The 23,802-nt window shown below is 42.4% G+C and overlaps 1 protein-coding gene across 2 annotated transcripts in view; it reads right to left on the bottom strand.

Moving 5' to 3' along the window:
- The window catches only part of slc24a4b (solute carrier family 24 member 4b), a 42,458-nt gene extending 19,436 nt beyond the window's left edge, over positions 1-23,022 (bottom strand). Inside the window, exons 1-3 of one of the 2 annotated variants that reach the window (XM_073492279.1) lie at positions 22,290-23,022; positions 15,915-16,019; positions 2,846-2,922 (exon numbers count right to left, since the gene is read on the bottom strand). In XM_073492279.1, the coding sequence (XP_073348380.1) occupies positions 2,846-2,922; positions 15,915-16,019; positions 22,290-22,452 (345 nt within the window). In that variant the 5' untranslated portion in view covers positions 22,453-23,022. The remainder of the gene's footprint in view (positions 1-2,845; positions 2,923-15,914; positions 16,020-22,289) is intronic. The other variant, XM_073492278.1, reaches the window with a different exon arrangement.
- Between the last annotated feature and the right edge of the window lie 780 nt (positions 23,023-23,802).

Genomic DNA, 23,802 nt, shown 5'->3' with positions numbered 1-23,802 from the left:
GCTTGTCTCCATGTAGCAAGTGTCTTAGGTGGGGATCTGTACGCTAATATAATCTCCGTGGTGAGAAGTGCTTAACTATGAGGTGAAGGCAAACTACTACAGCTCTTACACCTCTGCTCACAACATCTCTCATTCATCATGTCAGTGAATTTGTCGAGTCTATAAAAAAGGTCAAGAGAGGCAAGCTGTGTTCAAGGCTGTAGCTGCCATTAACGACCACGAGGTCGTGTCATCTGGAGGTTTTATGTTCTAATCCTTTTATTTTTGTGACTCTAATGGTTCCGGCAATGTTGTTGTATTTTTGAATCATCGTGTTGGATTTGTTGTGTGCAATTTTGTCTTGAAACGACGGTCGGGTCCCTCCTGTTCATACACACCATTAAAAGATTCATTCCTAATGAGCTTTGAGTGTCAAAGATGGAGAACAAAACCCTGAAAAGCCCTTGTTCTGTTCTAAAACATATTAAAATTTTTATCCGAAGCAGTCTGAGGAAGACAAATCAAGCGGATATCCCTTTAAGTTGCTGTCTTTTAGCATAAAATTCCCTGTGTTCCCGTGCTGAGCTGCAGTGGAAGCACGATGGAATTCATTTTTGACAAAAAAACTAACTTCAAGACAGACTTGAAAAATTGGGAATCCATCCTAGAATACAATAAAATAATATATTATTTAAAGACCTCAATATTTCTAATATCCTGACTACATACAGCCCTGGGCTCCATTTGACAAAAAGAAACTTATTTAAGCCGGTTTAATCCAGCATGAAGAGCAAGACTTACTGAACAATACTGAATAACTCTACAGGTGTCTTTATGTCCAGCCAGTGGAGCTTAGCATGACTGGATATAACACAATCATGGTTGCTCATGTGGAGAAGCAGCTCATAAAATATAAATAAAGGACATTTGCCTGTCCTTATTTCATACCCTCATTCTGTATTTATCAAGCACTGTTCTAATGACTCATGCTTAAATTTAAACTCAGACTACCATTATTTATGAAGCTTTCTCCACACTCTCCTGCCTTGAAGTTCTCCTTTGAGACATCATCTCTTTAAAATGGACAGTTAAATGAGTGATGTCTTTTTTTTCCCACCAGACGTTATGATGTGCATTCAAAACATTTAAAAGATCGTAAAGGCTGATCTATAAAGTTACACCAACAACATCTCATCTGAGTTTATATCAGCTGATTTTAATCTAGGGCTGCATCTTGCTAGATGCCCTTTGCTTGTTTACTGTAATACAGGCAGTTTGGGGCAAGTTACTTCCCAAGTGTAATGAATTACATATTACTAGTTACTAGCATTTGAAAGAAATAAGTTACTTCACAATATTACCTGTCTGTGTAGTGCATTGCATTACTAATAATACTACTTTTGCATTACTTTTACCAAAATAACTGCAGTGGGACCAGGCATTATAAAATGGAAGAGGGCAATATTGTTGCCATGGATAAACCGGGTCTCTACTGGTTGTATAAAACCTTTTATTGTAACTCAAATCATGTTGTTTATCAGCATTTGTTCAGCTTTCAGCTGTGATTAGAAAACAACTGGAAAAAACTGTGCTCCATCTCCAATAAATTGTGTAGAATCAAGCTGATCTAACCATGTAGCAGGTCTATATTGACAAAAGCAAATATATTTTATTGTTGTGAGCCGCTTTGAACGACCTTAAACGGGTCACCAGAGACCTGTTGGGTCTGACCAGGCTGAAAATCATCAATAAACACTTAATTTTGGGCCTCGTAACTCAGTACTGGACATTGTAACTGTTATAATATCACACCAAATCCTATTAGAAATACATGACAATACATTGTTACTGCTTAAAGTAACACATTACTATAATGCGTTAACAATGAACACTACGAAAGCCATGAAAGGTCATGGGTCAAACCTTATTTGTCCCCATTTTCCCGCGATAACGAGTTAAATTTTACCTTTTCTTGAGATCATGATTACTTATGTCATTATCACGGAATAACTAATGTTTTCACCGAGATAACAAGATAATTATCTCAAGGTCTCGTGAAAACAATCTTTGTTACCGAGCTAGTGTAGCAAGTTAATTTAAGCTGGAAATGTCGCATCAAGCAGTGCCCATTATGGATGGCATAAATTCATAAAAAGTTCATGCGGTTTGCTTTGAAACACCCAAAAACCAACCCCACAGAGCAGTGTGTATGTAATAGTCCACTCTGATAAATGATCCTGTCATTTTTTTCTTGTGATAATGACATGAACAAAGTTTGGTTTCTCGAGATCTTGAGAAAATCTTGTTATGTTGGGAAACCATTTGTTTTTCCGTGATACTGACATAAATAACTTGTGATCTCCAGAAAACAAATAGAATTTAACTCGTCATCACAGGAAAACAGACGAAATAATGTGTTTGACCCGTAATCTTTGAGGGCTTCTGTAGAATACAAGCCCGAAGCTCTTAAATACAATTGTGGCTGCAATGATAGTAGGATATACTTGTGTGAAAATAGTCTAAACATTCATTTAATTCAGTCATTAACCCGTGGCCATCCTGAACACAGATATGCATTACTGAGGTCAACAATGAACCTCCACGTTCTGATTTAGGAGATGCTTTTGCACTACTCATGGTCTCAGGTACAACTGAACTTTTCTACCTATTTCTCTCTTTCTTCTCTTTCTTTACAATCTGGCTATGCAAAAGCTCCCATCACAACCCCACTTTGCTTGTTTTTAGCTTTTAAAAGACTGGAAGGTAGTTCGGATGCTTTGTGGAAAAGCTTATAAATCCGGTGTGACGGGAGGTGCAGGTGTAGTGTCTTAAAAAACAACAAACAAACAAAAAAAAGGCTTCTTACCGCTGCGATGTGCAGCAGAACGGCCCCGCTCTTCCGTTCTTGGTTGGTGAAAATGTCACTGGGGAACTCGTGTATTGCTGAGGAGAGAGAGGAAATGTCACAGTCACCACACATCAGCAGCGTGACAGCGAGGTAACATGTCCCCGCCACACCCCGACCAGCCTGGGGTGTCGGCGGTTCAGGAGGCTTACACTGCATTCGTTTGTTTGTGGCACCTATGGGAGAGTTATTTGTTCTCTTCTTGTTCCCCTTCTTTTTTACTGGATTATCTAACACAGCAAAAATGTGTTGTATACCTAGAAATGGGGCACCACAGCCAGAGGGGGTCAAATGCATATTAAAGAACAGCCTGTGATCATCATCCAAAAAAAAAAAAAAAAAGCTGGAAACTCAGACAACATCAAGGGCTTTGAATTTTCAAAAGGATTGAAATGACTCTAAACACATTTTGAGATTGATCATCAGCCTGCAGTATGTCACACCACTCAGCAGCCAGTGACTTCATACGTATTCATGGAAGAAGAAGAAGAAGAAGAAGAAGAAGAAGAAGAAGAAGAAGAAGAAGAAGAAGAAGAAGAAGAAGAAGAAGAAATCGAGGTAACCATCACATCTCTTCACAAACTGATGTAAAAGCTTGGGCTATATTAAGAGCCTGAAGTCATACAGAATTAAAGCAAGCAGGCAGAAAAACCTCCCATGCTGAGGACTCGTCATCCATCATCCAGAGCTCCAGCTGGAGCACAGTTTGATCATGGTACCACCATACGGCTCAGGTCTCTGGGAGCACAGTCGCACCACAGTGCACCTGGCTGGGGACAGAAGCTGGCCGTCTTCCTGACGGGACCCGGCATCTGTGGCGAGCGGCCTCTGTCCGACCCGTCCCTGTTGGGCCTGAGCTGCAGGCTCACATCTCGTCCCTCCTTATAAACAAGCCTGCGACATGAGCTAGCATATTGCTTACACATGCTACAGCTAACTCAAAGCTATTCTTAGCCTTATCATAAACTATCCAACTGCACAAGAAAACCCAAAACAGGTCAAGGCAGAGTCTACATCCTAGAGCAGGATTTCCCAACCTGTGCTGCATCATGCTCACAAAGAACGACAATTTTAGCATTAGAAATTTTAATAGCCGTTTTTGTTGGAGGCCATCTTTTTCAAGGACTCTTTGGATAACGGATAAAGATTCAGCCTCTTTGGAGGGTAAGTAGGTGTACAGTATAGGCAGACAATTCTTCAATTTAGTCAGCTAGTGGTGCCAAGTTGTTTTTTTACCACAGTGCTAACAGGTGCTCCCAACAGAGTGCTGCAGGGATGGCGTATTGTTGTAGGCTCACCTGGAAGTTAGCATCACCCTGGTTCCCTTCACAAAAAGCAGATGAGATTTTTTTAAAATTGGATTTTGGAATATTGCAGAAAATAAGCTCCGTTTGTGATACTTAAACATTTTGTTCAGCAAGATATTTATCACAGATGAACACCACTTTTATGATTTTTGAAGCGTAAATGAAATTGGCAGAAGTAAAAAGCTAATGTGAGGCTATAAACTTACTACACTGCGGCCTCAAGATGTCAACGTCACCACCACGAAGCGTCGTGCTACACTATAGTATCCATACTTTCCTATAGATTGATCAGTCTACAAGGTATAAAGTCAAAGTTAGAATAGTTTGCAACTAAAGTCGTCCTGTAAAGACGGAATAGTGAGTAGATGCGTCTCTGTTCAGCATGACGACGTTTAACATCCTTATTTAGCCACTTGTTAGCAACCGCCTTTTCTGAAACACATAAACGGTTTATAATCCCAACATGGGGTATTAACTGATCTATTTTATGTTGTAAAACAAAACGTGAATATTTCTTAAGCTTTTAACCATCTTGGTTTAATGTGTTAGGATGCTAACATTTGCTAATTAGCATTCAACAAGAACTACTGCCCAGGCCCATTGTTGATGTTTATGTCAGTCTGGCAGGTTTTGGACAAATTGAAACTTTGACCTGATTATGTCAGAGTTAATAGAAATCATCCTGACGAGGGCATGACTATAACAATCCTTTACCCAGTAACAAACATGTCAACCTCATGTTGGGCCTAGATGAAAAGTCAAAGGGTCACAAAGTCAGTAGGATTCATATCCAACAGTTGTTGAGACGTTTCAGTCTGGATCAAAATGGTAGACCCACCGACTTTGCCATCCCGAGAGCCTTCGAACAGATGAGAGTTGCTGTGGTACTACTCATGCAGAGCACTCTTCAAAAATACACAAATGATGTGAGGACAAAATGTAACAGTCTGAGCCGGCAGAACAATGCTGTTTACAACAGCAAATAAAGGAAAGCAATGGGCCCTTGTCACATATGGACTCGTGAAGTGGAACAGTGCTCACCTGAGACTTCTCACCGCATCTGTCCCAACCTCACCGCTGCCTGTTTTTATGATATCCGATGGTGTGCACACATGACTTAATCGGCGCAGCGTTTGGAACACTGCACAGGCAAATCAAATACTCCACAGTGTGCAGTCCGAGCCCACTTAATCAACTGCACGCATCCTGGATTTCACTCAATTACATCACATACATGGAAATATCGTTTTGCATTTCCTTGTGTCATCTAACACATTATCTTTGCCAGGAAACAAACGACGATGCTATTTCTGGCAGTGGGACGCGAATTAATGCGCCCTCGATCGGTAGGAGTTTTGGTGTCTCACGTGCAACTCTGCAGCACATCACGACACGGCAACTGTGACTGATTAGAGGACAGAATAATAAAACATGAGAGGCTGCAGAACACCTGGATGACATTGGAATCTCGCAGCAACATTGACTGTGGCAGGCGGCTTTAGCTCATTTCATTTCCGACAGGTTTATGCGCTGAATGAAACGTGTCGGAAAGCCGACGGCCAAAAGCAAAGGCGCAATCAATTACAGGATTTGTCAGCTGTGCCCTCAGAGGTGACTGAAAACAAACTGATGCCAATACAGAAGGCTAAACTCCTACTGATACCCCACGGACAGACAGCCTCACAGCCATACGTTATTCTAGCTGCTGAAGGTTGCTTCTGAAAAACATGAAAACGGAAAACCATGGGGAAAGTATCAGGTTTGAATGTCCTGCTGTCTGAGCCTTTTCACCTCCTTCTCCCACGTTCGACTACCAAACCCGCAGGTCTGCCATTGATCAATAATTAAAACGCCTTTGCCATCCGTGTTCTTTCTTTACGTGCTCAGCCCCCGGCTACTGTACACAATCAGAGCGTTAAAAATAGGTGATCGCAAAAGGTGTTTAAAGGGCGCCAGCAGTGGGACAGCAGAGAGATGACAGGCAGGCGGGGGTCACCTCCCGGCCCCCTGTAAACATTCCAGCAGACAGCGTCTACAGGCTTCGTCTGTGTCTCCTCACTGTAGAGGTCAAACCGGACATGAACATGCTCCCACAGCCGTTTCCCCCCACACAAGGACAGGACAGGATGTGCACACAGCAGCGCCGCTACAGACAGATTGCTTAAGTGATGCATCTCAAATGAGAGCCATAAATAGAATCATAAATAATATGTTGCTCAGTTGAACTGTGCATCTGAAGTGTAATTTTCACAGAAATAGGGGAGATGAATTGGAAAAGACACATGGTTACGGATGTATTTGTTGATGAAAGAATTCCAATATTTACTTTCAAATCATTTTAATAATTTATCATGTATAATAATAAAAATGGCCTTTCACGATTTCCTCATTTTGCCTCATTAGCCCAAATGCATTGAGCTTGCCATCATAAGACAAAGAAAAGCAGCAAATCTACACATCTGAGAAGCGGATCCAATCGAAAACATCACTTTAAAAAGAATCACTTTAAAAAGGTTATCAAAATTGTTACAGGTAATTTTTGTGTTGAACTACAAAATCAATTAATTTATTGTTTCCGCTATTATGTATTCATATCTTGAATACAAATCTCTCTCTGTTTACAGGTCTTAGGGAGTTCTACTGCATGTGAAAAAAGAAGTATAAAGCCTTTTTGTGGCTCCAGAGGAAGCTAAACATAATCTGACAAATTGCCTCCAGTGATGTCATTCGATGGCTAATTTGCATTGTGGGTAATGTAGGCACCAGGTTCTGAAAAGGAAGACGAATGTGTGGACTGAAAAAAAAAAAAGGCGATATCTTTGGTTCTGCTGTGCCGATTTGATTGTTTGTTTTTAAACTGTCCAAAACTGCTTGTCAAAACCTGGTGCTTACATTACCCACAATGCAACTCAGCCACTGAGTGACATCACTGGAGGCGATTTATCAGATTATATGCGGCTTCCTCTGGAGCCACAAAAGGCTTTATACAACTTTTTTCACATATGTAGTAGTACTCCCTCAAGACCTGTAAACACACTTTACCATGTAAAATTGGTAGAATTGCCCTTTAAACTTGTGATATGCATAATGTAACTTCTGACACATAGCACCTGCACAGATTTGAACATTTGGCATCTTGGACCAAACATCACAAGCACTTTGTTGTTAATTTCACCAGAAACTCAGCTTCAGGTAAATGTTTGAGTTGAGTGCCAAGCAAGCTGCTTCTGTTCTCCTGTACAAAGCTGTGATTGTACAAATCTAAAAAAAAAAAAGAAAAAAACTTTCATCTATCCTGCTGTTCTCCTGTTTGCATGGGACTGCTGTCATTTTTGGAGGCAGTGACGGAGGGAGAACACGAACCAGGGACGTCTGCACTGGCGCGGCACGCAGGAGGCAGAAAAAAAAAAAAACGCTCTTCAGAAGCTAAGCTACAAATCTATAAATAAACCCTGGATTCTCTGTTTGGACACCTGACTGTGCTGCTTATGCAAGAAATTACTGGCAACACTTTTGTTCATCTGTCTCTCCAACCCCCTCCTTCTCATCTTCTCAACCCCAGAAGTAATTACAAGGCCACACAGAGTCCTCAAAAGAACTTTTGGAAGGATTTCAGTCACTAAACTGTGTTAGTTAAGGACAGTATGGACATTTTTAGGGGAAAGGAAGGTCAGAAAAGAGTGGTCAGACTTTTTTTTTGGGAAGACTGGGCCGGTTGGTTATCGAACACTTGGACAAAGATATGTATAGGATGCAGGATATAGAACAGAAATGACATCAGTGCTCTGAAACACCAAACTTTTTTCAATATAAATGACCTCAAGAATCTTTTCCTCCATTATGCTCTGTACAATTAACACCACATAAGCCTATGCTGATACATACCAACCAGCCCATGTCTGTGATAGATCGATATAGGCTGTAGGCTGTGCAATATATAACTGCAAACACAACAGCTGATAGCCAACCAGTTCATATGTTCTGCACCTGCGTGAGAAGAAATAACTCTCCAGAACACTGGGTGGCAAAGTCCGAAAGACTCTGGACTGCAAACATACAAAGCGTTGTTATGATAAAGCAGCATTTATCACTACTGCTCTCTCCGATACAGAATATGTGCTCTGCTCGTGCACTGATATGCTTTGAACAGCCATTCAGTGTGTTTTCTTGCCGTACCTCGCCAAACTAATACCTGTCTTTACTCACTTAATCATTAAATCCACATTCCTGTTGATTATTTATCAGAAATCTCATTGTGTAAACATTTTGTGAAAGTACCAAAAATCATCCCTACACTACTGCGGCGTTATTTATGTAGGTATTTGGTCGAAAATAGTGTGATATTTGATTTTGTTGCCTAGTCCCAGCATTTATTAAGCACTTTTGAGGACATTTGTGAAATATCAGGATATATATCATGTATCGCGATATTATTTCAAGGTCGTATCGCTCAGCTCTAATAGGCTGATAATCAGCCAGTTGGTACATCGGTCGGCTCTACTTTAGTGCACAGACGGTCACAAAAGAGCACTTTGCCACAGGCACAGATAATCAAAAAGGGGCACAAAAAGAGGGGAAAAGGTTAAACATGTCATATAAAGTTTACCCATAATATAATTTAAGCTCAGTCACTCAATGACAGTTTGCTAAGCAACTGGTTATTGAAATAAAGAGACTTGAAGACTGTTTTTTGTCTTTGTGCATTGCCTCTACATCAGTGAGAGAGTTCAAAGAAAACCAGTTTCTAAGGAAAGTTAAACATAATGCATTCCCTAACACCCAATTTAATCAGATTCCTGTTTTAATTCCATTTATTATGAACAAGCATAAACTTCCTCGGAATTGTCGTGACACTGCAAATTACAAAGTTCAGTGATTTAAAACGCTGAATAAGGTCTTGACACATTTCTCTTTTCACGGTTTTAAGTCTCGCTTTGCAAAAAGAAAAAGAAAAAACCCTCAGATAACCTTAATTTATTGACGTATTAAATCCAGAGAAAGCCAGCCATTCTTTACATTTGTGCAATTATTATTCCATAATCTGGTAATATTCCAGATATTATGGTGCCGTTACATAATGGAGCTCAGTATCGAGTGCCGTCTGTTATCCCAGAGATAGGAGGACGGTGCAGCGAGCAGGCCAGTCTTCACCCAGCACACAAAAAAAACTCAATTATAAAACATGTACAGGCATGCAAAAGGGGCGTTTTTACAATCCTGTGTCTACTTATAAGAAAAACATAATGTGCCATCATATATCAAACAATATTACGATGTAAGCAAGATGTTTTGGCGGAGAGCCTGCTGCTACCTTCTGTCACAACCCGCTCACCGACTCACACACCAGCCGGGTCATTAACAGAATACAGTTGACACACGGGTACAGTAGTCGAGAGACTCTTCAGAGGAGAATGATTCCTCTGGGTCATTATTAGTCCATTAGATAATTAGCTCGCTCCGGCAGACATCAGCGATCGGCATGATTTGACTGCGATCGGCACCGGCGTCTTGTAAACATGACGGCAACATCACGAGCTGCCTCGTTGGAAAAAAAAAAAATCTGAGTCACACAGAAACGATAAGTTCTCAAAACACACACCATTATCCTCTTGTTGGGTCAATACTTTCACATGCTCATACATCACATGTACATCGGCTCTCACATGCTCATGTGAGCACTTAAACGCATGCAATTTCACCTGCATGAGCACACTCACAGACCTATCACACTGCTACTTTTAGCATCAGCCTTTATGGGATTTTGTGTGTGTGAGAGTGAGTCGTCAGGCTGTTAAAAGAGGCCGAGCTGGTGGACCAGAAGCCTCCTGGTTCAATAACGTAAAGGGGACACCACTGTGAGGCGTATGCATTCAGCTGTGTGCAGGAGAAAATAGGTAAACAGCTCCCTGAGGGTGAGGTATGGATCTGCGACAAAGCGAGAACAGAGCTACTGAAATTTTCCTCTTTTTAGCCTCGGTTTTATTTAAAAGGTGCTTCGTGCTCGGCAGAGGCAGGAATAAAACGTTTACGAGGAACAAAAAAAAAAAAAAAAACTAAAGCAGAACAGAATGTGAAGGAGTAAATACATAAAGAGGTCAGGCGTGTTTGAACTGCACAGCGCGGAGAGTGCTCTGTGCAGGTGCTCGTGCCTGCGCTCCCCTCTCCGCTGCATTGTTCCAATGTTGGCACGCAAGTGAGAAGCAAAGCGAGGTCAGTTTCCATTATGCACAGCAGCATAATCCAGGCTTGTGTAATTCCCTTTTAAAAAGCCTCCTTCTGGTGTTTCCCTGGAGTTGACGAGCCCCCCCGTTCCAATGTGGACTGGCTGCCTCACGCTGGCAGATTTACCCGCCGTGCTGCCGCCAAATTTCCTGGTCCACCCCTTCTGGCTTTTGTTATCGCCAAGAAATCACACAAACATTTACACCAAATTCTGCTTCTGCATTTTAGATACAGCTCCTCCTCATGCAGAACATGCAGAACATGCAACATGTGCAGCCTCTGCCCGTGAGCAGATTAGTGCCATATCTAAAACCACTATAATCAAATCCTGTCGGATTAATTCATAGTACAAACCAAGCCGCACTAAAACCTTTGCTCTGTTGTTCACTTCTATGTTTTGCGCTGTCGTCTACTTCCATAGGGCCAATTACGCCACTCGAGTGGGAGTCTTCAATGGAGGGATGGAGTTAGCAGCATCTTTATTAAAAGCAAGCTACTCCTCCTACACAACAGTAGCCACAGTGCTCTGCCCCCTCTCTGGCTTTTCTGCGCTCCACAGCTGGAAACACATGGAGGGGTTCAGTAGTAACTAATATTCTGTGTCCCCGAGTAAACCTCAGGCCTCTCCTCACACAGCCTGAAGAGTTCAGAAAACACACCTGCCAACACCAGGCTCTGGAAAATGGCCAACCCAAGGATGTGAAAGTAAAATGACTTTTCATTAGTGACTTGAGACTCGATTTAGAGTTGTAATCTGGCTGTCAGTATTTCACTCTTTAAAAGTGATTCAGAGGGAATATTCTTTGATTGAGAAGAAATTAAGAAACCTTGACTTGGAACTTGACCTATTTTTCCTTTCCTTCAATGTTTTATATATTTTCTTGCGAATATAAGTCGGCACCACCAGAAGCTCCTCTCTCCCACAGACAACGCTGCTCCTGAAACACCTCATCGGTAGCCCCGCCTTTAATTCTGTGACTTTTTGAAATCACACAACCTGGGGAGGGAATACAGTGCTGCAGAACTGGACCGTATGAGAACACTGATGTGTTTTTTGAGCTTTAAAGCACATAAATCTATTTTAGTAGTAACCCAAAATAAAACCTGATAATGAGCAGAATATGTCTCCTTTAACTAAAAGGACTCGACTTGACTTGACACAACCTGTGACTTGAGTCTTAAATAGCTCACACTAAAAATATATTTTTAAAAAGTGCAAACATTGTGTGTGTGTGTATGTGTGTGTGTGCGCTGAGGAGCAATCATTGCCTGGTAGATCTTCAAAAAGAAGAGGAGGAAGGATCAAATGATGCAGGACCACAGTCTGCAGAGCGGAGGGAAAAGGACGAGCAGGTAAGACAAGAGGTAAATGTCAATAAAGTGGAAGGTCTGGCACTAAGTGGGATTAAATTTAGAAGAGTATTTCTTCATCATGGGACCAGTTTCATCCATTTGCAGCTGCAAAGTAGGAAGACTCCCGCAAGAATTGAGATTGTTGGCAGCTCTGAAGCGTGAACTCTGGAAAAAAACAGCCATTACTTTTGTTCCAAATGTTAGAAGAGAAAAAGTGAGAGGATGTTTGTCGAATTCGTCATGGGACTGCTACTGGGGAACTACATCTCAAGGGGTGGCGTGACTCAAGGTTAGCATGTGACCGGAGAGTTTCAGAGCCTCCATCAACCCCTCACAGTGTGATTTTTTCCTTTGTGGGTTCACTCTAATCAAGCAGGGGCATAGAAACAGTTTGGAAAGCACCTTGTGCTCTACAGGAGTTATTATGGCCAATAAAAGAGGCACTTATGATGAATGGTTGCCTTAGCAGCACAAGTCTCCGGACAAGAAAAATAACATTAGCACCCCGTGAACCAAGCCAACGGCTCCCTCGCTGATCACAGAAATAATGATGAGGAAAAGGCAGAGAGACCAAAGACGGCTGAGTGTAATCTATGCAGCCCACAAACAGCAGCTTAATTAAACAGCACTTCAGATCTCGCACACACTCAGCATAAAACAAAAAGCCTCCAATAACAATCCTCATCCAATCGAGCCAGGGTCCACTGCTTTCCCCTGGAGGAATGCACACCCAGAGCCATCACCGGTCCTCTGCTGGATCATCAGCTCTGGACAAACAACTGCACCGGGAATCAGGACAAACCCACAGATCTGTGAGCTGAATGAGCCCTGTGGTCAATTCGTCAAAGAGATTCTCCCCTCACCATGAACCAAGACGTCTATTAAGCTCTCTGGACATGTGTAGACGGTAAACAAGTTTGTCATCCGCAGACCACGGAGCAGACATTCTGATTCATACATGAGAGTTTGTGTCATTAGCAGTGATTCCCAGTGACAAGTGCAACATGACAACCAGTTAACCGCAGTCAGTCATTCTAAGCTGACCAGTTCTCAAGCAACAAACAATACAACTTTTTGTTCACTCCTCAACAGTCAGTGCAAACAAATGCTCCCCGGTGAAGTCATTCTAAGTTTTTCTGTTTGTTAGAGTTAAGCTAACAATGTTTTCATGTGTCCAGGAATCATGTCATTAAAAATGTTTGGTGTGATTTTATCTTTCCCAAAACATATTAACTTCTTTCAAGAACTTCCTAGAATCAAGTTCTCTTATAATGCACTGATTTGACTTTTGTCTCGTTCAAGATACTGATCCTCATTTCAACATAAAATTCCTTGAACGTCTCATCTCCACCGAGAACAAACAATTGTCTTAAAGGTTAAGTTAAAAAAATTGAAATTTGGTCGTCATCTTCTCACCCTCATGCCGATCAAACGCACCAGAAATGTCCGACTATAAAACTTGACCCGCCCTTCCATCAGCATGAAGGTGAGTAGATCATGACTGAATTTTCATTTCTGGGTGAATTTATCCTTTAACCCGTTCCAGTTCCTCCCCTATTTTAGGCGAATTCGGCCACTGTCATAATGACATGTTAGTGATGTTTTTGCAGGTATAACAGACTGTAAAGGCAGTATCAAATATAATGGTCTTGCCACTCGTGCTGCCCACAGCTGACCCAAAACAGAGCAACCCGTCAGCTGAGGTGCCTGAAGTCTGCAGCTATGACAGGTTTATTCACAAGACCAAGAACAAAGAGTCATATGATCAGCCCACACTGACGAGGCAGGGCGCTGGCGGGATAAGAGGAAGTAAGGAGGACTAGAGCCGATGAGAAATGTGTGGTATGTGAAGTACAGTCTGGTGCCTCCGGTGTGTGGAAGACTTGTGAACGGAAAAAAAAGATAATCCTGGAGGATTAGGAGAAAAACTTAAAGCACATAATCTTGTCATTTCAATAGAACCCCCACTGTGACTTTGAGAAAGTTCACACCAAGATGACCACAGTACTGAATAACTCAAAAGTCGGGCGGTGTAAACGTGTTTGTTTTGCTCGTTTGTGTATAAAATAGCAGGTTACAGCAGCAGTGATTCATTAATCCCCTGAGGGATTCTGCCTGCTGTGCCCAGTAATGAAGTAATAGCCAGTTAGTCCTTACTGGGTCACTTGTGATGCAGCAAAATTTTTGAAATTACTTCCTAAATTGTCTGCACCCAGGTGTCATCCCCTGTGTGCTGCTTAAATACAAACAGTGATACAAATCCCTTTATTGAGTTGCACCTCATTTGAGCAAAATAATCATTCTCAGGGCTTAAAAATCCTAAACACGTCTCCTCTCCAGCTACATTTACACTTTATTAGTTTAGGTTTAGAGGTTTTTCTAATGACGAGTCCAGAAGTACACGTCGATCAGGAACTGGTCTGGCAGCTTTTCAAAGCTCGAGTGAACCAGTGGTTGCTAAACAAAATAAAAAAGTCAGGACTGAGGAGATTCAAATGACATGGAAATGAAGAAACAAATGACATGACTTTCCACTGCTTTTGGTACCATTTCAACCAATAGTTGCATGGGAGAAGTAGCTTTAATGTTTTTGGAGCTGTCAGCATACAGTATAATTATAGAGAATGCTGCTTCCTTCAAGAGCAAAAGATGCTGTAACATAATCAATATCCGACCCTTTTATTGGCCCTGTCAGTGCTTATTACAGCGCGAGTGATCTAAACTGAGTCCCAACAATAGAGGCCCAACAAAGAGATGAATTAAAAACAGCAAATCAGCTCAAAAACTCCACAACTATTGATTTTTTGGGGGTTTTTTTTAGTTAATTTGATTGATTTACTGTTTTTTTTGCTTTTGAACACTAAATAGATCAGATGCTGTGCCTGAATAGGTGGATTGTGAGCTGGTGCACAAAGATCAAGATCATCAAATCTTTTAAAAATCTAAATTACTGTATTTTCCTGTCATAACGGGTCTTGATTATGACTCAACTGTTTTGACGCCGACATGGTCTCTACTATTGACACATTAGGGAGATCTTAACAATAGCACTGGCATAGAATTAAAAGCATTAAAGCATGATTAAAAGCATTTTTAATTAATGGTTTTGTCCACCGGGGGTGTTATCACTTCATAATATTAGTGGGGGTGATGAGAAGAGGGTTAACTCGTAGAGGAAAAACTGAACTGACCTTAACTGACAACAATGCCAAAGATCCTTGATTAATTTACTTGAGAGGATGGTTTACTCTGGACAGGTTTGAGAACCAAACTTCACGACCAATTGAATCTATCTTTTGTTGTTTATTGTTGTTCCACTGAAGGCTGTTTTGTTGTTTTTTTGTTTTGTTCTGTTCTCATTTAATTCTGGAATCTTTATTTTTGGTGAATATTATTCGAACTTGTCTAACCTCAGAAATAGCACCAGGATGAAGTAAAACTGTTGTCGTAAAATACCCTTACCCTGTTAAAGAAGAATGTGAAAATATAAACGACAGTTGTCAGGGCATAAGAGTAAATGTAATGTAATCGTGACCTTCAAAATCAAAAGTCTAATCGAATCATGGATTTGGAGAATGGTGACACCCCTGAATGTGAGCATATAGTTGTTTATTTACACATCCAGCTTCCAAGGAGCAACATTAACATCCATTTGCAATCATGTTTCTGTCCACCTGATGAACAAACTTCAGCTTCTAAATCGCTCCACTACATTCAACAGCTAGTCGCTAACTTTGTTTGTCTGCTGATCTGTGCTGGGCAGGTAGTGTAGAAATAGTTTTCTCTTGTTACAGTAGTTTTGGGGAAGAAATTTTAAGAGAAATAAAAATCTTCACCAATTGATTTTCATGGCTGAAGTAACTAAATAAACTGTTGTTAAAAAGGAAAACACAATTTCATACCATTTAACATTGTTTATATTTGCAGGATCCTTCAGAGTAGTCACCTTCCCAGCTTCAAACCTTATTACCCCTCAAGGACGGCTTGTTTGTATAAAAATATATCAAATAACTGTTTCTCAGCTTGTATTATTACCTTCTCACTATTGTAAATATCAACTTTCTGAATTTTTTTTTACGAAACTACATAGTGCACCTTTAATTAAAGATAAGTTGATTAGTGCAGCTTAAATCTCATAGAGAGCATACCTGGTTCTGAGCAGTTCTTCGGCTCCGTTTCGTTGTCTGGCACTGAAGCCATTAGCCGTCTTCCCCAATGTTCGTCCGGGTGTCCCTCCACTATCATCCCATGGCCTGCAACAGAAGATAAAACAGTTTTGTTCATCATACATACAACATAATCAAAATATTCATAGCTATGTCAGGTCGCGGCGCACTACATGTTGGAAGTTGATGCAGAACATTCAGAATCAGCCTTTTCTTTTGCTGCGATGAAACCTCGAAGCTCATTTTTGCACGTTAGAAAAAAAAAAAACTAACATGGCCTCTGTTGTACGAGCATGTCTCATGACCCAAAACATCCATGATCACGGTACATTAATCCAAACAAGGTTGCTGTTCTTTAATCCCTTAAAAGTTTGCGCTTATGTAGATATGACTTTTTCATCTGGCAGCACCAATAACACATCAACATGCAGCTGCTGAGCCATTATGTTTCGGGGTGGGAGAGTGGGAGGAGGAGCACACAAGTTTCATTTTTCATTAAACTGCACTTAAGCCTCTGTAATGAGGACATAAAAAAACCACAGTGCCAAATCTATTATGTAAAAATCATGCATCACGGGCTGAGCAGCGTTTTAAACTTGAGATTTTTGTCAAATGTCACCATGAAAAAGCAAAAAAATTAACAAAGAAGCAACTTACTTCAAGATGAATAAGAATACGTATGACCAGATCACAAGGGTGATTACACTGTTTAATTCATTTAAAGGTTGTTCATCTGTCTGGCTTTTGCTCAGTTACACAATGTGTGTGACAGATTGTCTGCAGCAGTGGACTCACATGATCCCAGTGTTTGTAAATGTCTACATATGACCACTTAGTCTCGGGAGGCCCATTCCCCTTCTGAACATGACTTCAAGGAAATTGTGACAAGTAGACAACTACTTCTTTAAGAAGAACGTTGACCCAAAAAAACAATATCTCCACAATGTAAACACATCTAAAAACATTTTAGAGCTCATACACTCAAATGTTATGTGGAACATGGTCGAGCTAGACCAATTAAAAGGTCAGTATTAGCTTATTGCTAATTGTGGCACGGAAATGCTAAAGCTATGTTTGAAGTAGGGCTGCTACTTGATCTGCAGATTGTGTTCATGCACCAGTGATAATTCCTATGGTCTATAAGATACTTTTAAGAAAATGCCCAAAACAACTTACTATGAACTTAATTTAAGGCACCGTGTTGCTCATTTTCTACTGTCCCACCCCTCCACTTGGTGTTTTTCTGAAGCGATCTACCTGGATCAAATGGTACATTCGGTGTACTGACACAGAAAAAGTCTTCATTAAAAGGCTTTCAATCCTGTACAGTTGGACAGGCTGACGATCAGCAGGCGCTTGACAAACAGACTGTACACAAGGCGACCGCAGCTGCCTCCCACAGCTCTCCAAACCTGAAGACCAAACCCTCCAGTCATCGTTCCAACCTGTTCCTCCTCACTAACCAGCTCCAATTCGCTCCTCTGCCGCCTCCGGTCTCCCTCGTTTTGTTTCATTTTATTCTCACAATAAAACACTGTCCAATTTAATGCCAGGGGAAGGACATGGATGCCAATTTGTAAAACACAACAAGCGTGTGGACGACGTGCCAAGGGGCTTATCACTTTGGTCATACATAACTATGAAAAGTCATGTGTAGGGCACATCGTTCACATTCACACAACAAACTGGATTGGACATGGTGGGTTATTTACATTTTTACGAAAGATTATCCATGACAGTCCATCTAAATGCAATTTCTCCTGGACATTTATGTGGAGAATCACTTGAAATCTTGCTGCTCTTAAACAACAATCTATGATATTTCCTGGAAGACTTAACACGGCAGGACGACTGCGCATGCGAGTGTGTGAGTTCAGTGTGATGTGCTCTCTCGCTAATCCTTCATGTTCAGCGACCACAGTGTTTGGATGTTATGATGTAGCTTGGCAGTTCTGATTAACCCTTGTTAGTTTATCAGCAGGAAATCTTAAAAAACCTTAAGATTTTCAGTGGAGTTTGGTCGACAGGGAATCGCTCGATTTGGCTTTTGTGTGGTGGTTTGCAGCTCAACCGCAAATAAAAAGAAATGTCACAACATTAGCTTTTTAAGATGCTTTATGAGTTGGATACTTTGACCCTGGCTGTTAGTCATGCTGAGGAAATTAACAACTGGGCTCACTTTAAGGTCTGAGAACAAAAAGAGCACTTCATTATGGCCCTTAATGAAGTTAATTTGATTCTCATGTCTTCTTTCCATGTTTGCTCAGAACAAGAAGTCAGTGTATTTCTAGTGGCTGATGGGATGTGAGAGATGAGCTCTGACAATTTAGGGCTACAACTTACGATTGTTTAATTGTCAGTGAATCTGTCGATCAACCCATTCGTTGTTTGGTCTATGAAATCTCAGAAAATTGTGAAAAGTGTTTCTCAAAACCCAAGATGTCGTCCTCACAACCCAAAGATATTCAGTTTACTGTTGTAGAGGAATAAAGAAACCAGAAAAATATTCACGTTTAAGAAGCTGGAAACGTAAATTTGACATCATTTCTAAAAGCTCCTGTAAGTAAGATAGTAATACTGACCGCCATCTGAAAGAGACAGTATTTGACCAGTTGGGAATGAGACTCAAAAATCAACTCGGGAGCTTTGAATCACTCAAACTGACAAATCGATTATCACAATAGTTGGCCATCAATTTAATATTCGACAACCGATCGATTAACGGAGGAGCTCCACGTGAAAATGACAAATATTGTGGGACAGTTTCACTGTTTTCTGATGTTTTTTTGGATGATAAATGAAAAATATTAACCAACAGATTCACTGAATATGAAAATAATCATTAGCTGCAGTCACGTGTTTAAAGATTTAAAATGGTTGTGCGATCTCGTGTGGGTTACAATGTACACATAATGCCGACCTGAAATTCTGATAACTGCAGTGCAAAAGAGACCAAATCTTCTTGAAACAAAGAAACAGGGCTGCATGAGGTGGCTAACAAATCACATTGTGATTATTTTTGATAGATATTGTGATTGCACTATGACCCTCGAGTTTTAATTTCACTGACTAAACTATTCACTAATCAGGACGATGTGACACTTGATGTGGTCTGTACCAAACAAACATGTTTGTTTCCTTACATCTGGAGATCAAGATTAGTAGGCCGGAGCATCTCTGCAGCACTACAGTACTTCATTATAATGCTCTTTTGTCACGCGTGTTGTTGCCATTTGGATATTGCATTCAGCCATATTGCCATTCCGATTATTTTGCGATTAATTGTACAGCCCTACGAAGAAAAGAGCTCAAGAAAGATAAGAAAAGGCTGTGACAACACCTCTATCAGACTGCATTGAGCAACTGAGGGGGACAATAGTGTGCGAGCAACAATAACACAGCGGTAATGTCGTCCTCCTCCAGGCCTGTTCAATCAGCTGAGCAGGGAGATGGACCAAGGACAACCATCCATCAATCTCTCTGTGCTGTGAACATGCTCTCCTTAAAAACACCTCCAGCACATTCATCCCTCCATCCCCCCTCCTCCCCTCCGCCTCCCGGCCATCACCGTCAGCCTGCTGCGGCTACCTGTCAGAGCCGAGCCCTGCCCTGCTTCTCAAAAACACCTGTTCTCCTCCTCCATCACACATATGCACAGTCACGCAGCTGCGATCAGCATGCACGACAGCATGTTGCGCCCCACCCCTCTTTATGGAGATGTAACCCAGGAGTAGTACATCAAATCCCATCCATCTGGACCGTTCAGCACATCAACACTCCCCCCCCCCTACCCACCCCACGCCACTATCAATCAAATGGGTGGCACAGGTTTTACAGTGACATGACAAATGCTTGTTCCCGTTGTGATGGCTGAAAGATGAGAAGCGCCAGAGCTATTCAATTAGACAGATCTGATTATGGTGAGCGCTGGGTCTCGTGGGTTCAGAGGGGATTTCTGACTCTCTCTCTCACACACTTCTCATGCGTGTCACCTTGACATGCCACCACCACCACCGCCGCCGCTGCTGCTGCTGGTCAGAACATTTCACGAGAAACACCTTCTGTCAAATAGCCCCACATGACAATCATCGTGTGGGTCAGGCGAACTTGATTAAATGAGCAAAAAGAGAAAAAAAAAAAAGGCAAGCCATTAGTGATGCAGGGAGGAGGGAAAAAAGGGGGGCTTACTTTGGCTCCCAGTGCCTGCCTTTGGAGATAAGAGATTTGCACTCGGCTGTATGATATCATTCCAGAATAATCTTTTAAGCCTCTTGTTGTTTTTAATGTAATTAATAAAAGTCCTGATACATCCGTTAGAGATCTACAGTCAGCCAGACAGTAGTTCTAGTGAATTTACAACTGCTTTCAGTCCTGGGCCCTAAGTGGATGCAGATGGATGGATCCCAGGACAGGGTCTGTGGCTGAGGCTTAGGGTTAGAAGCACTTTGAGGGAGGGAAAAAAAAAAAAAAAACCTCATTCCCATATGTGAAGCGATTCCTGGTTTAAAAAAAAAAAAAAAAGGGGGCACTATGACATTGTGGGGAAGAAATTCAAACTCAGAATATTAGTGGTGTAGCCTACACAAGGCCATGAATATTCTACATGGAGGCCTCCACTTCTTCTTCCCCCTGGTAATCCTGTTGGCTGTGCCTTGGAGCATTATTGAATGCAACTCAGTGACTCAAAGCCTCGTGTTTGTATGATTCGAGTGCGCATTGACGTTGTAACTAAGTGTGACTGGCTAAGTGGCTGTGCTAATGTAAAGTTAAAGGGGCACTATGTAGTTTTGGAGAAGAAATTCAAACTCTGAATTCTAATATTTACGATATTAATGAGGTAATAATACAAACTCATATTTATTTATTGCATAACTGAAGAAACAAGCTGTTCTCAGAGGAAAATAAAGTCCCCAGAACACTGTTTGAAGCTAGAAAGGTGGCAGGGTCCGCCACTAAACAAAGTAAAACATGAAATTGTCCTTTAAAAAGGTGAATTTGTTTATTCGGTTTGTTTAGGCATTAAAAAAAAAATTAAAATAATGAAGGTCTCTTTCTTCTCTTCTCTAAATCTACATAATGCATCTTTAACTGCAGTCCCCCTCATATGAACAGCTCTGTCCTCTGGCTGTGTTTTGCCTAGTTAACCTCTGATCCCAGCGGTGTGTCAGATATCATTCTTCACCAGCAAAATGTCAAGGTTGCTCGTTAGATTACATAACTGTGAGCATGAGCATGTGTGTGTGTGTGTGTGTGTGTGTGTGTGTGTGTGTGTGTGTGTGTGTGTGTGTGTTTGTGTGTGGGATGCCCTGCGTGGCAGTGTTTGGCCGGGCCTGAGGTAAGAGTTTTGACATGTGTATGTGTGCATGTTGTTTTGGAGTGTGTGTGTGCGGGCATCACGCATGATCTGCCATCTGAGTCGTTTTGCCAAGCACACACCTCGGGCCCCGGCTATGAATATTGCAACATCCAAGCATCCCAGTGTTTACCCTAACACCCTCCCTCCTCTCATCTCTTTCTCTCTTTAAATGATCGTCCTCTGCGTAAAAAAATAAATAAATAAATAAATAAATAAATAAATCAGCATCCCTCGATGGCCATGCGGAACCTAGAAGCGTGATGATGCTCGTGAGTGATTGAGGTGATCCAGTGTGTGTGTGTGTGTGTGTGCGATGGTGTGTGAAGCCCCGGGCCAAACGCGATGATCCTGACCGAGCTCCTGTGTAGTGTGACCGACGATGCGCCTGGCGCCCAAACCAAAACCAAAAAAAAGACAAGGCAGATTTGTGGGGGGCGCAAACAAACTAGAACCAGAACCAAACGATGCTCCATCTGGGCACCTCGGTAGTGGCTGCGTGCATGTGGAGCGTGAAGTGTGCGTGATTATGAGCCTGGCTCTCAAATTAAAAAACGTGCCGCTGCCACGGCGCGCACACTGCGGCATACACGGACAAACAGGCGGCGAGAGTGAGATTTAAAACCCCGCTCTGACCTGATGGGAACATGTGCGGATGACTTTTTTCTGCAGGGTTTGAAACACAGAACGCATCCCGTGACATTTACCGCATTTAAACGCAAACTTCATGTGAAAATAAAAATAAAAAATCCAGAGGAATCGCTTACGCATTCCTGGCAAAACACAAACGACTGAGACGCTTTGGTCCCGTGCCCTTGACATGAAATCATATTGGTGTGTCTGATCGCGACGGTGCGTGTGTGGGTGCGTGATTTCACTGCAGATTTCCGAGCTCCGTGCTCGGCTGCCTGCATGTGCCCCGGTGCATCACCCAGCAGTGGCGGCAGCAGCAGCAGCAGGCTCTCCACCCCACCACCACCACCTCCCCACCTCCATCCACTCACCTGTCTTGGTCAGCAGCGCCGACATGCTCCACGCCACGAAGAGGACACTGCAGACAAAGCACACCTGCACGAAAAGCATCTCCCTCCTCTTGCGAACTTTAAATATCTTCGCGATTATAGTCTTTTTGGACGCGCTCGCGGTGTCGGTGTCGTCCCGCTCCATGCTTCGCTTCAGCTCGGCCCGGACCGGCGGCCACTTTTTTTTGTATTTGCGTCCTTGAGAGCCGAAGAGGGAAAAAAAAAACACACTGCCGCCCCGCTTTTCGCCTTCTTCACAGCCGGGATGTGGTCCTCATTTCAAGCCAGTCCAGGGCGCAGATGAAGAGTAGCGAAGCGGACAGGTTTTATCCCCCCCCACCCCCCGCCTTCTTCCTCCTCTTCTTCTTCTTTTCCTCTTCTTCTCCTTCTTGTCTCCTGATGCTTTTCAGCTGCTGGGCAATGACACGGCGGTCAAATTCCGATATATGTTTCCAAATCAATTCAGCGACGCTCCTGAATTCGGATGAGTATCGGACGGGCTCCCGCTGTAACACGCATCCTGTCCCGTGGGGGGGTTAAAAAAAAAAAGAAAGAAAAAGATATGAGCTGCGATATCCTCAATCCGTGTAGTTTCTGTGAAATGCGTCAGTGTCCGGCCGTAAACACGGGATCTCTCCGCTCCACGCACCTGCGCCTGTTCGGCTAAGTGAAACCAATCTGTGTTCATCAAGGTTAATTGTTAAATTCGGGCGGCAGTCGCCACGCTCGGGCGCCTCCCCCTTCACACGAATCCCTCCTCAGTGCAGAAAAGCCGTGCTGCTCCTGCTGATAATGAGGAGGAGGAGGAGGAGGATGATGATGACAGAGGACCATCAGCTGCCCTCCTACCATGCGCTCTTCTCCTCCGTGACCGGGCCCCTTTAACTTTCCCGAGGGCTGCATGTGCAAAAAAAAATTAAAGAATAAAAAAGGAAGTCACACTTTTCCCTTCTTCTACCTCTCGGCCGCCCACCTGCGCGTCGGTCACCCCTCGCGTCCCCTGGAGTAAAACCTTTCGCGTTATTTGCGCGTCGCACGTGAGATCAAGCGCGCAGGGGTGGATTTTGCGCGTCATGCTCCTCAAAACAAACCCAACACACCCACCACCACCATTGCTGTGTGTTATGAAACCAAATCCAATATCTTTCAGGGGAACGAGCACAGCCCCCTGTTCTTTCTTCTTTTTTTAATAACTGCCCCACAACTCACCTGCCTTCCTCATTTCTGATATCATGCTGGATAATTGAGGTTATAGACTCGCAGGCTCACGGGCATCAGTGCCTGTTCTGGTCCCCACAACAAATCTACAAGCATGAAATAATTTCTAATTGCCTAAAGGGTTTTTATGCCAAGATTATAATGCTTTATGCGTTCTGCCCTTGAGAAAATTGCTTCACACAAACAGACCTGTATACCGGAGCTGAATAATTTAATGTGGGGGGGGGGGGGGGGCTTTTATGTCAGTGTGGCAGTAGTAAATTAAATGTGGGTGAAA

This window comes from Pagrus major, chromosome 22 (genome assembly GCF_040436345.1).
Source record: "Pagrus major chromosome 22, Pma_NU_1.0".
Classification (NCBI taxonomy): domain Eukaryota; kingdom Metazoa; phylum Chordata; class Actinopteri; order Spariformes; family Sparidae; genus Pagrus; species Pagrus major.
This window is presented reverse-complemented; position numbering and strand designations above follow the sequence as displayed.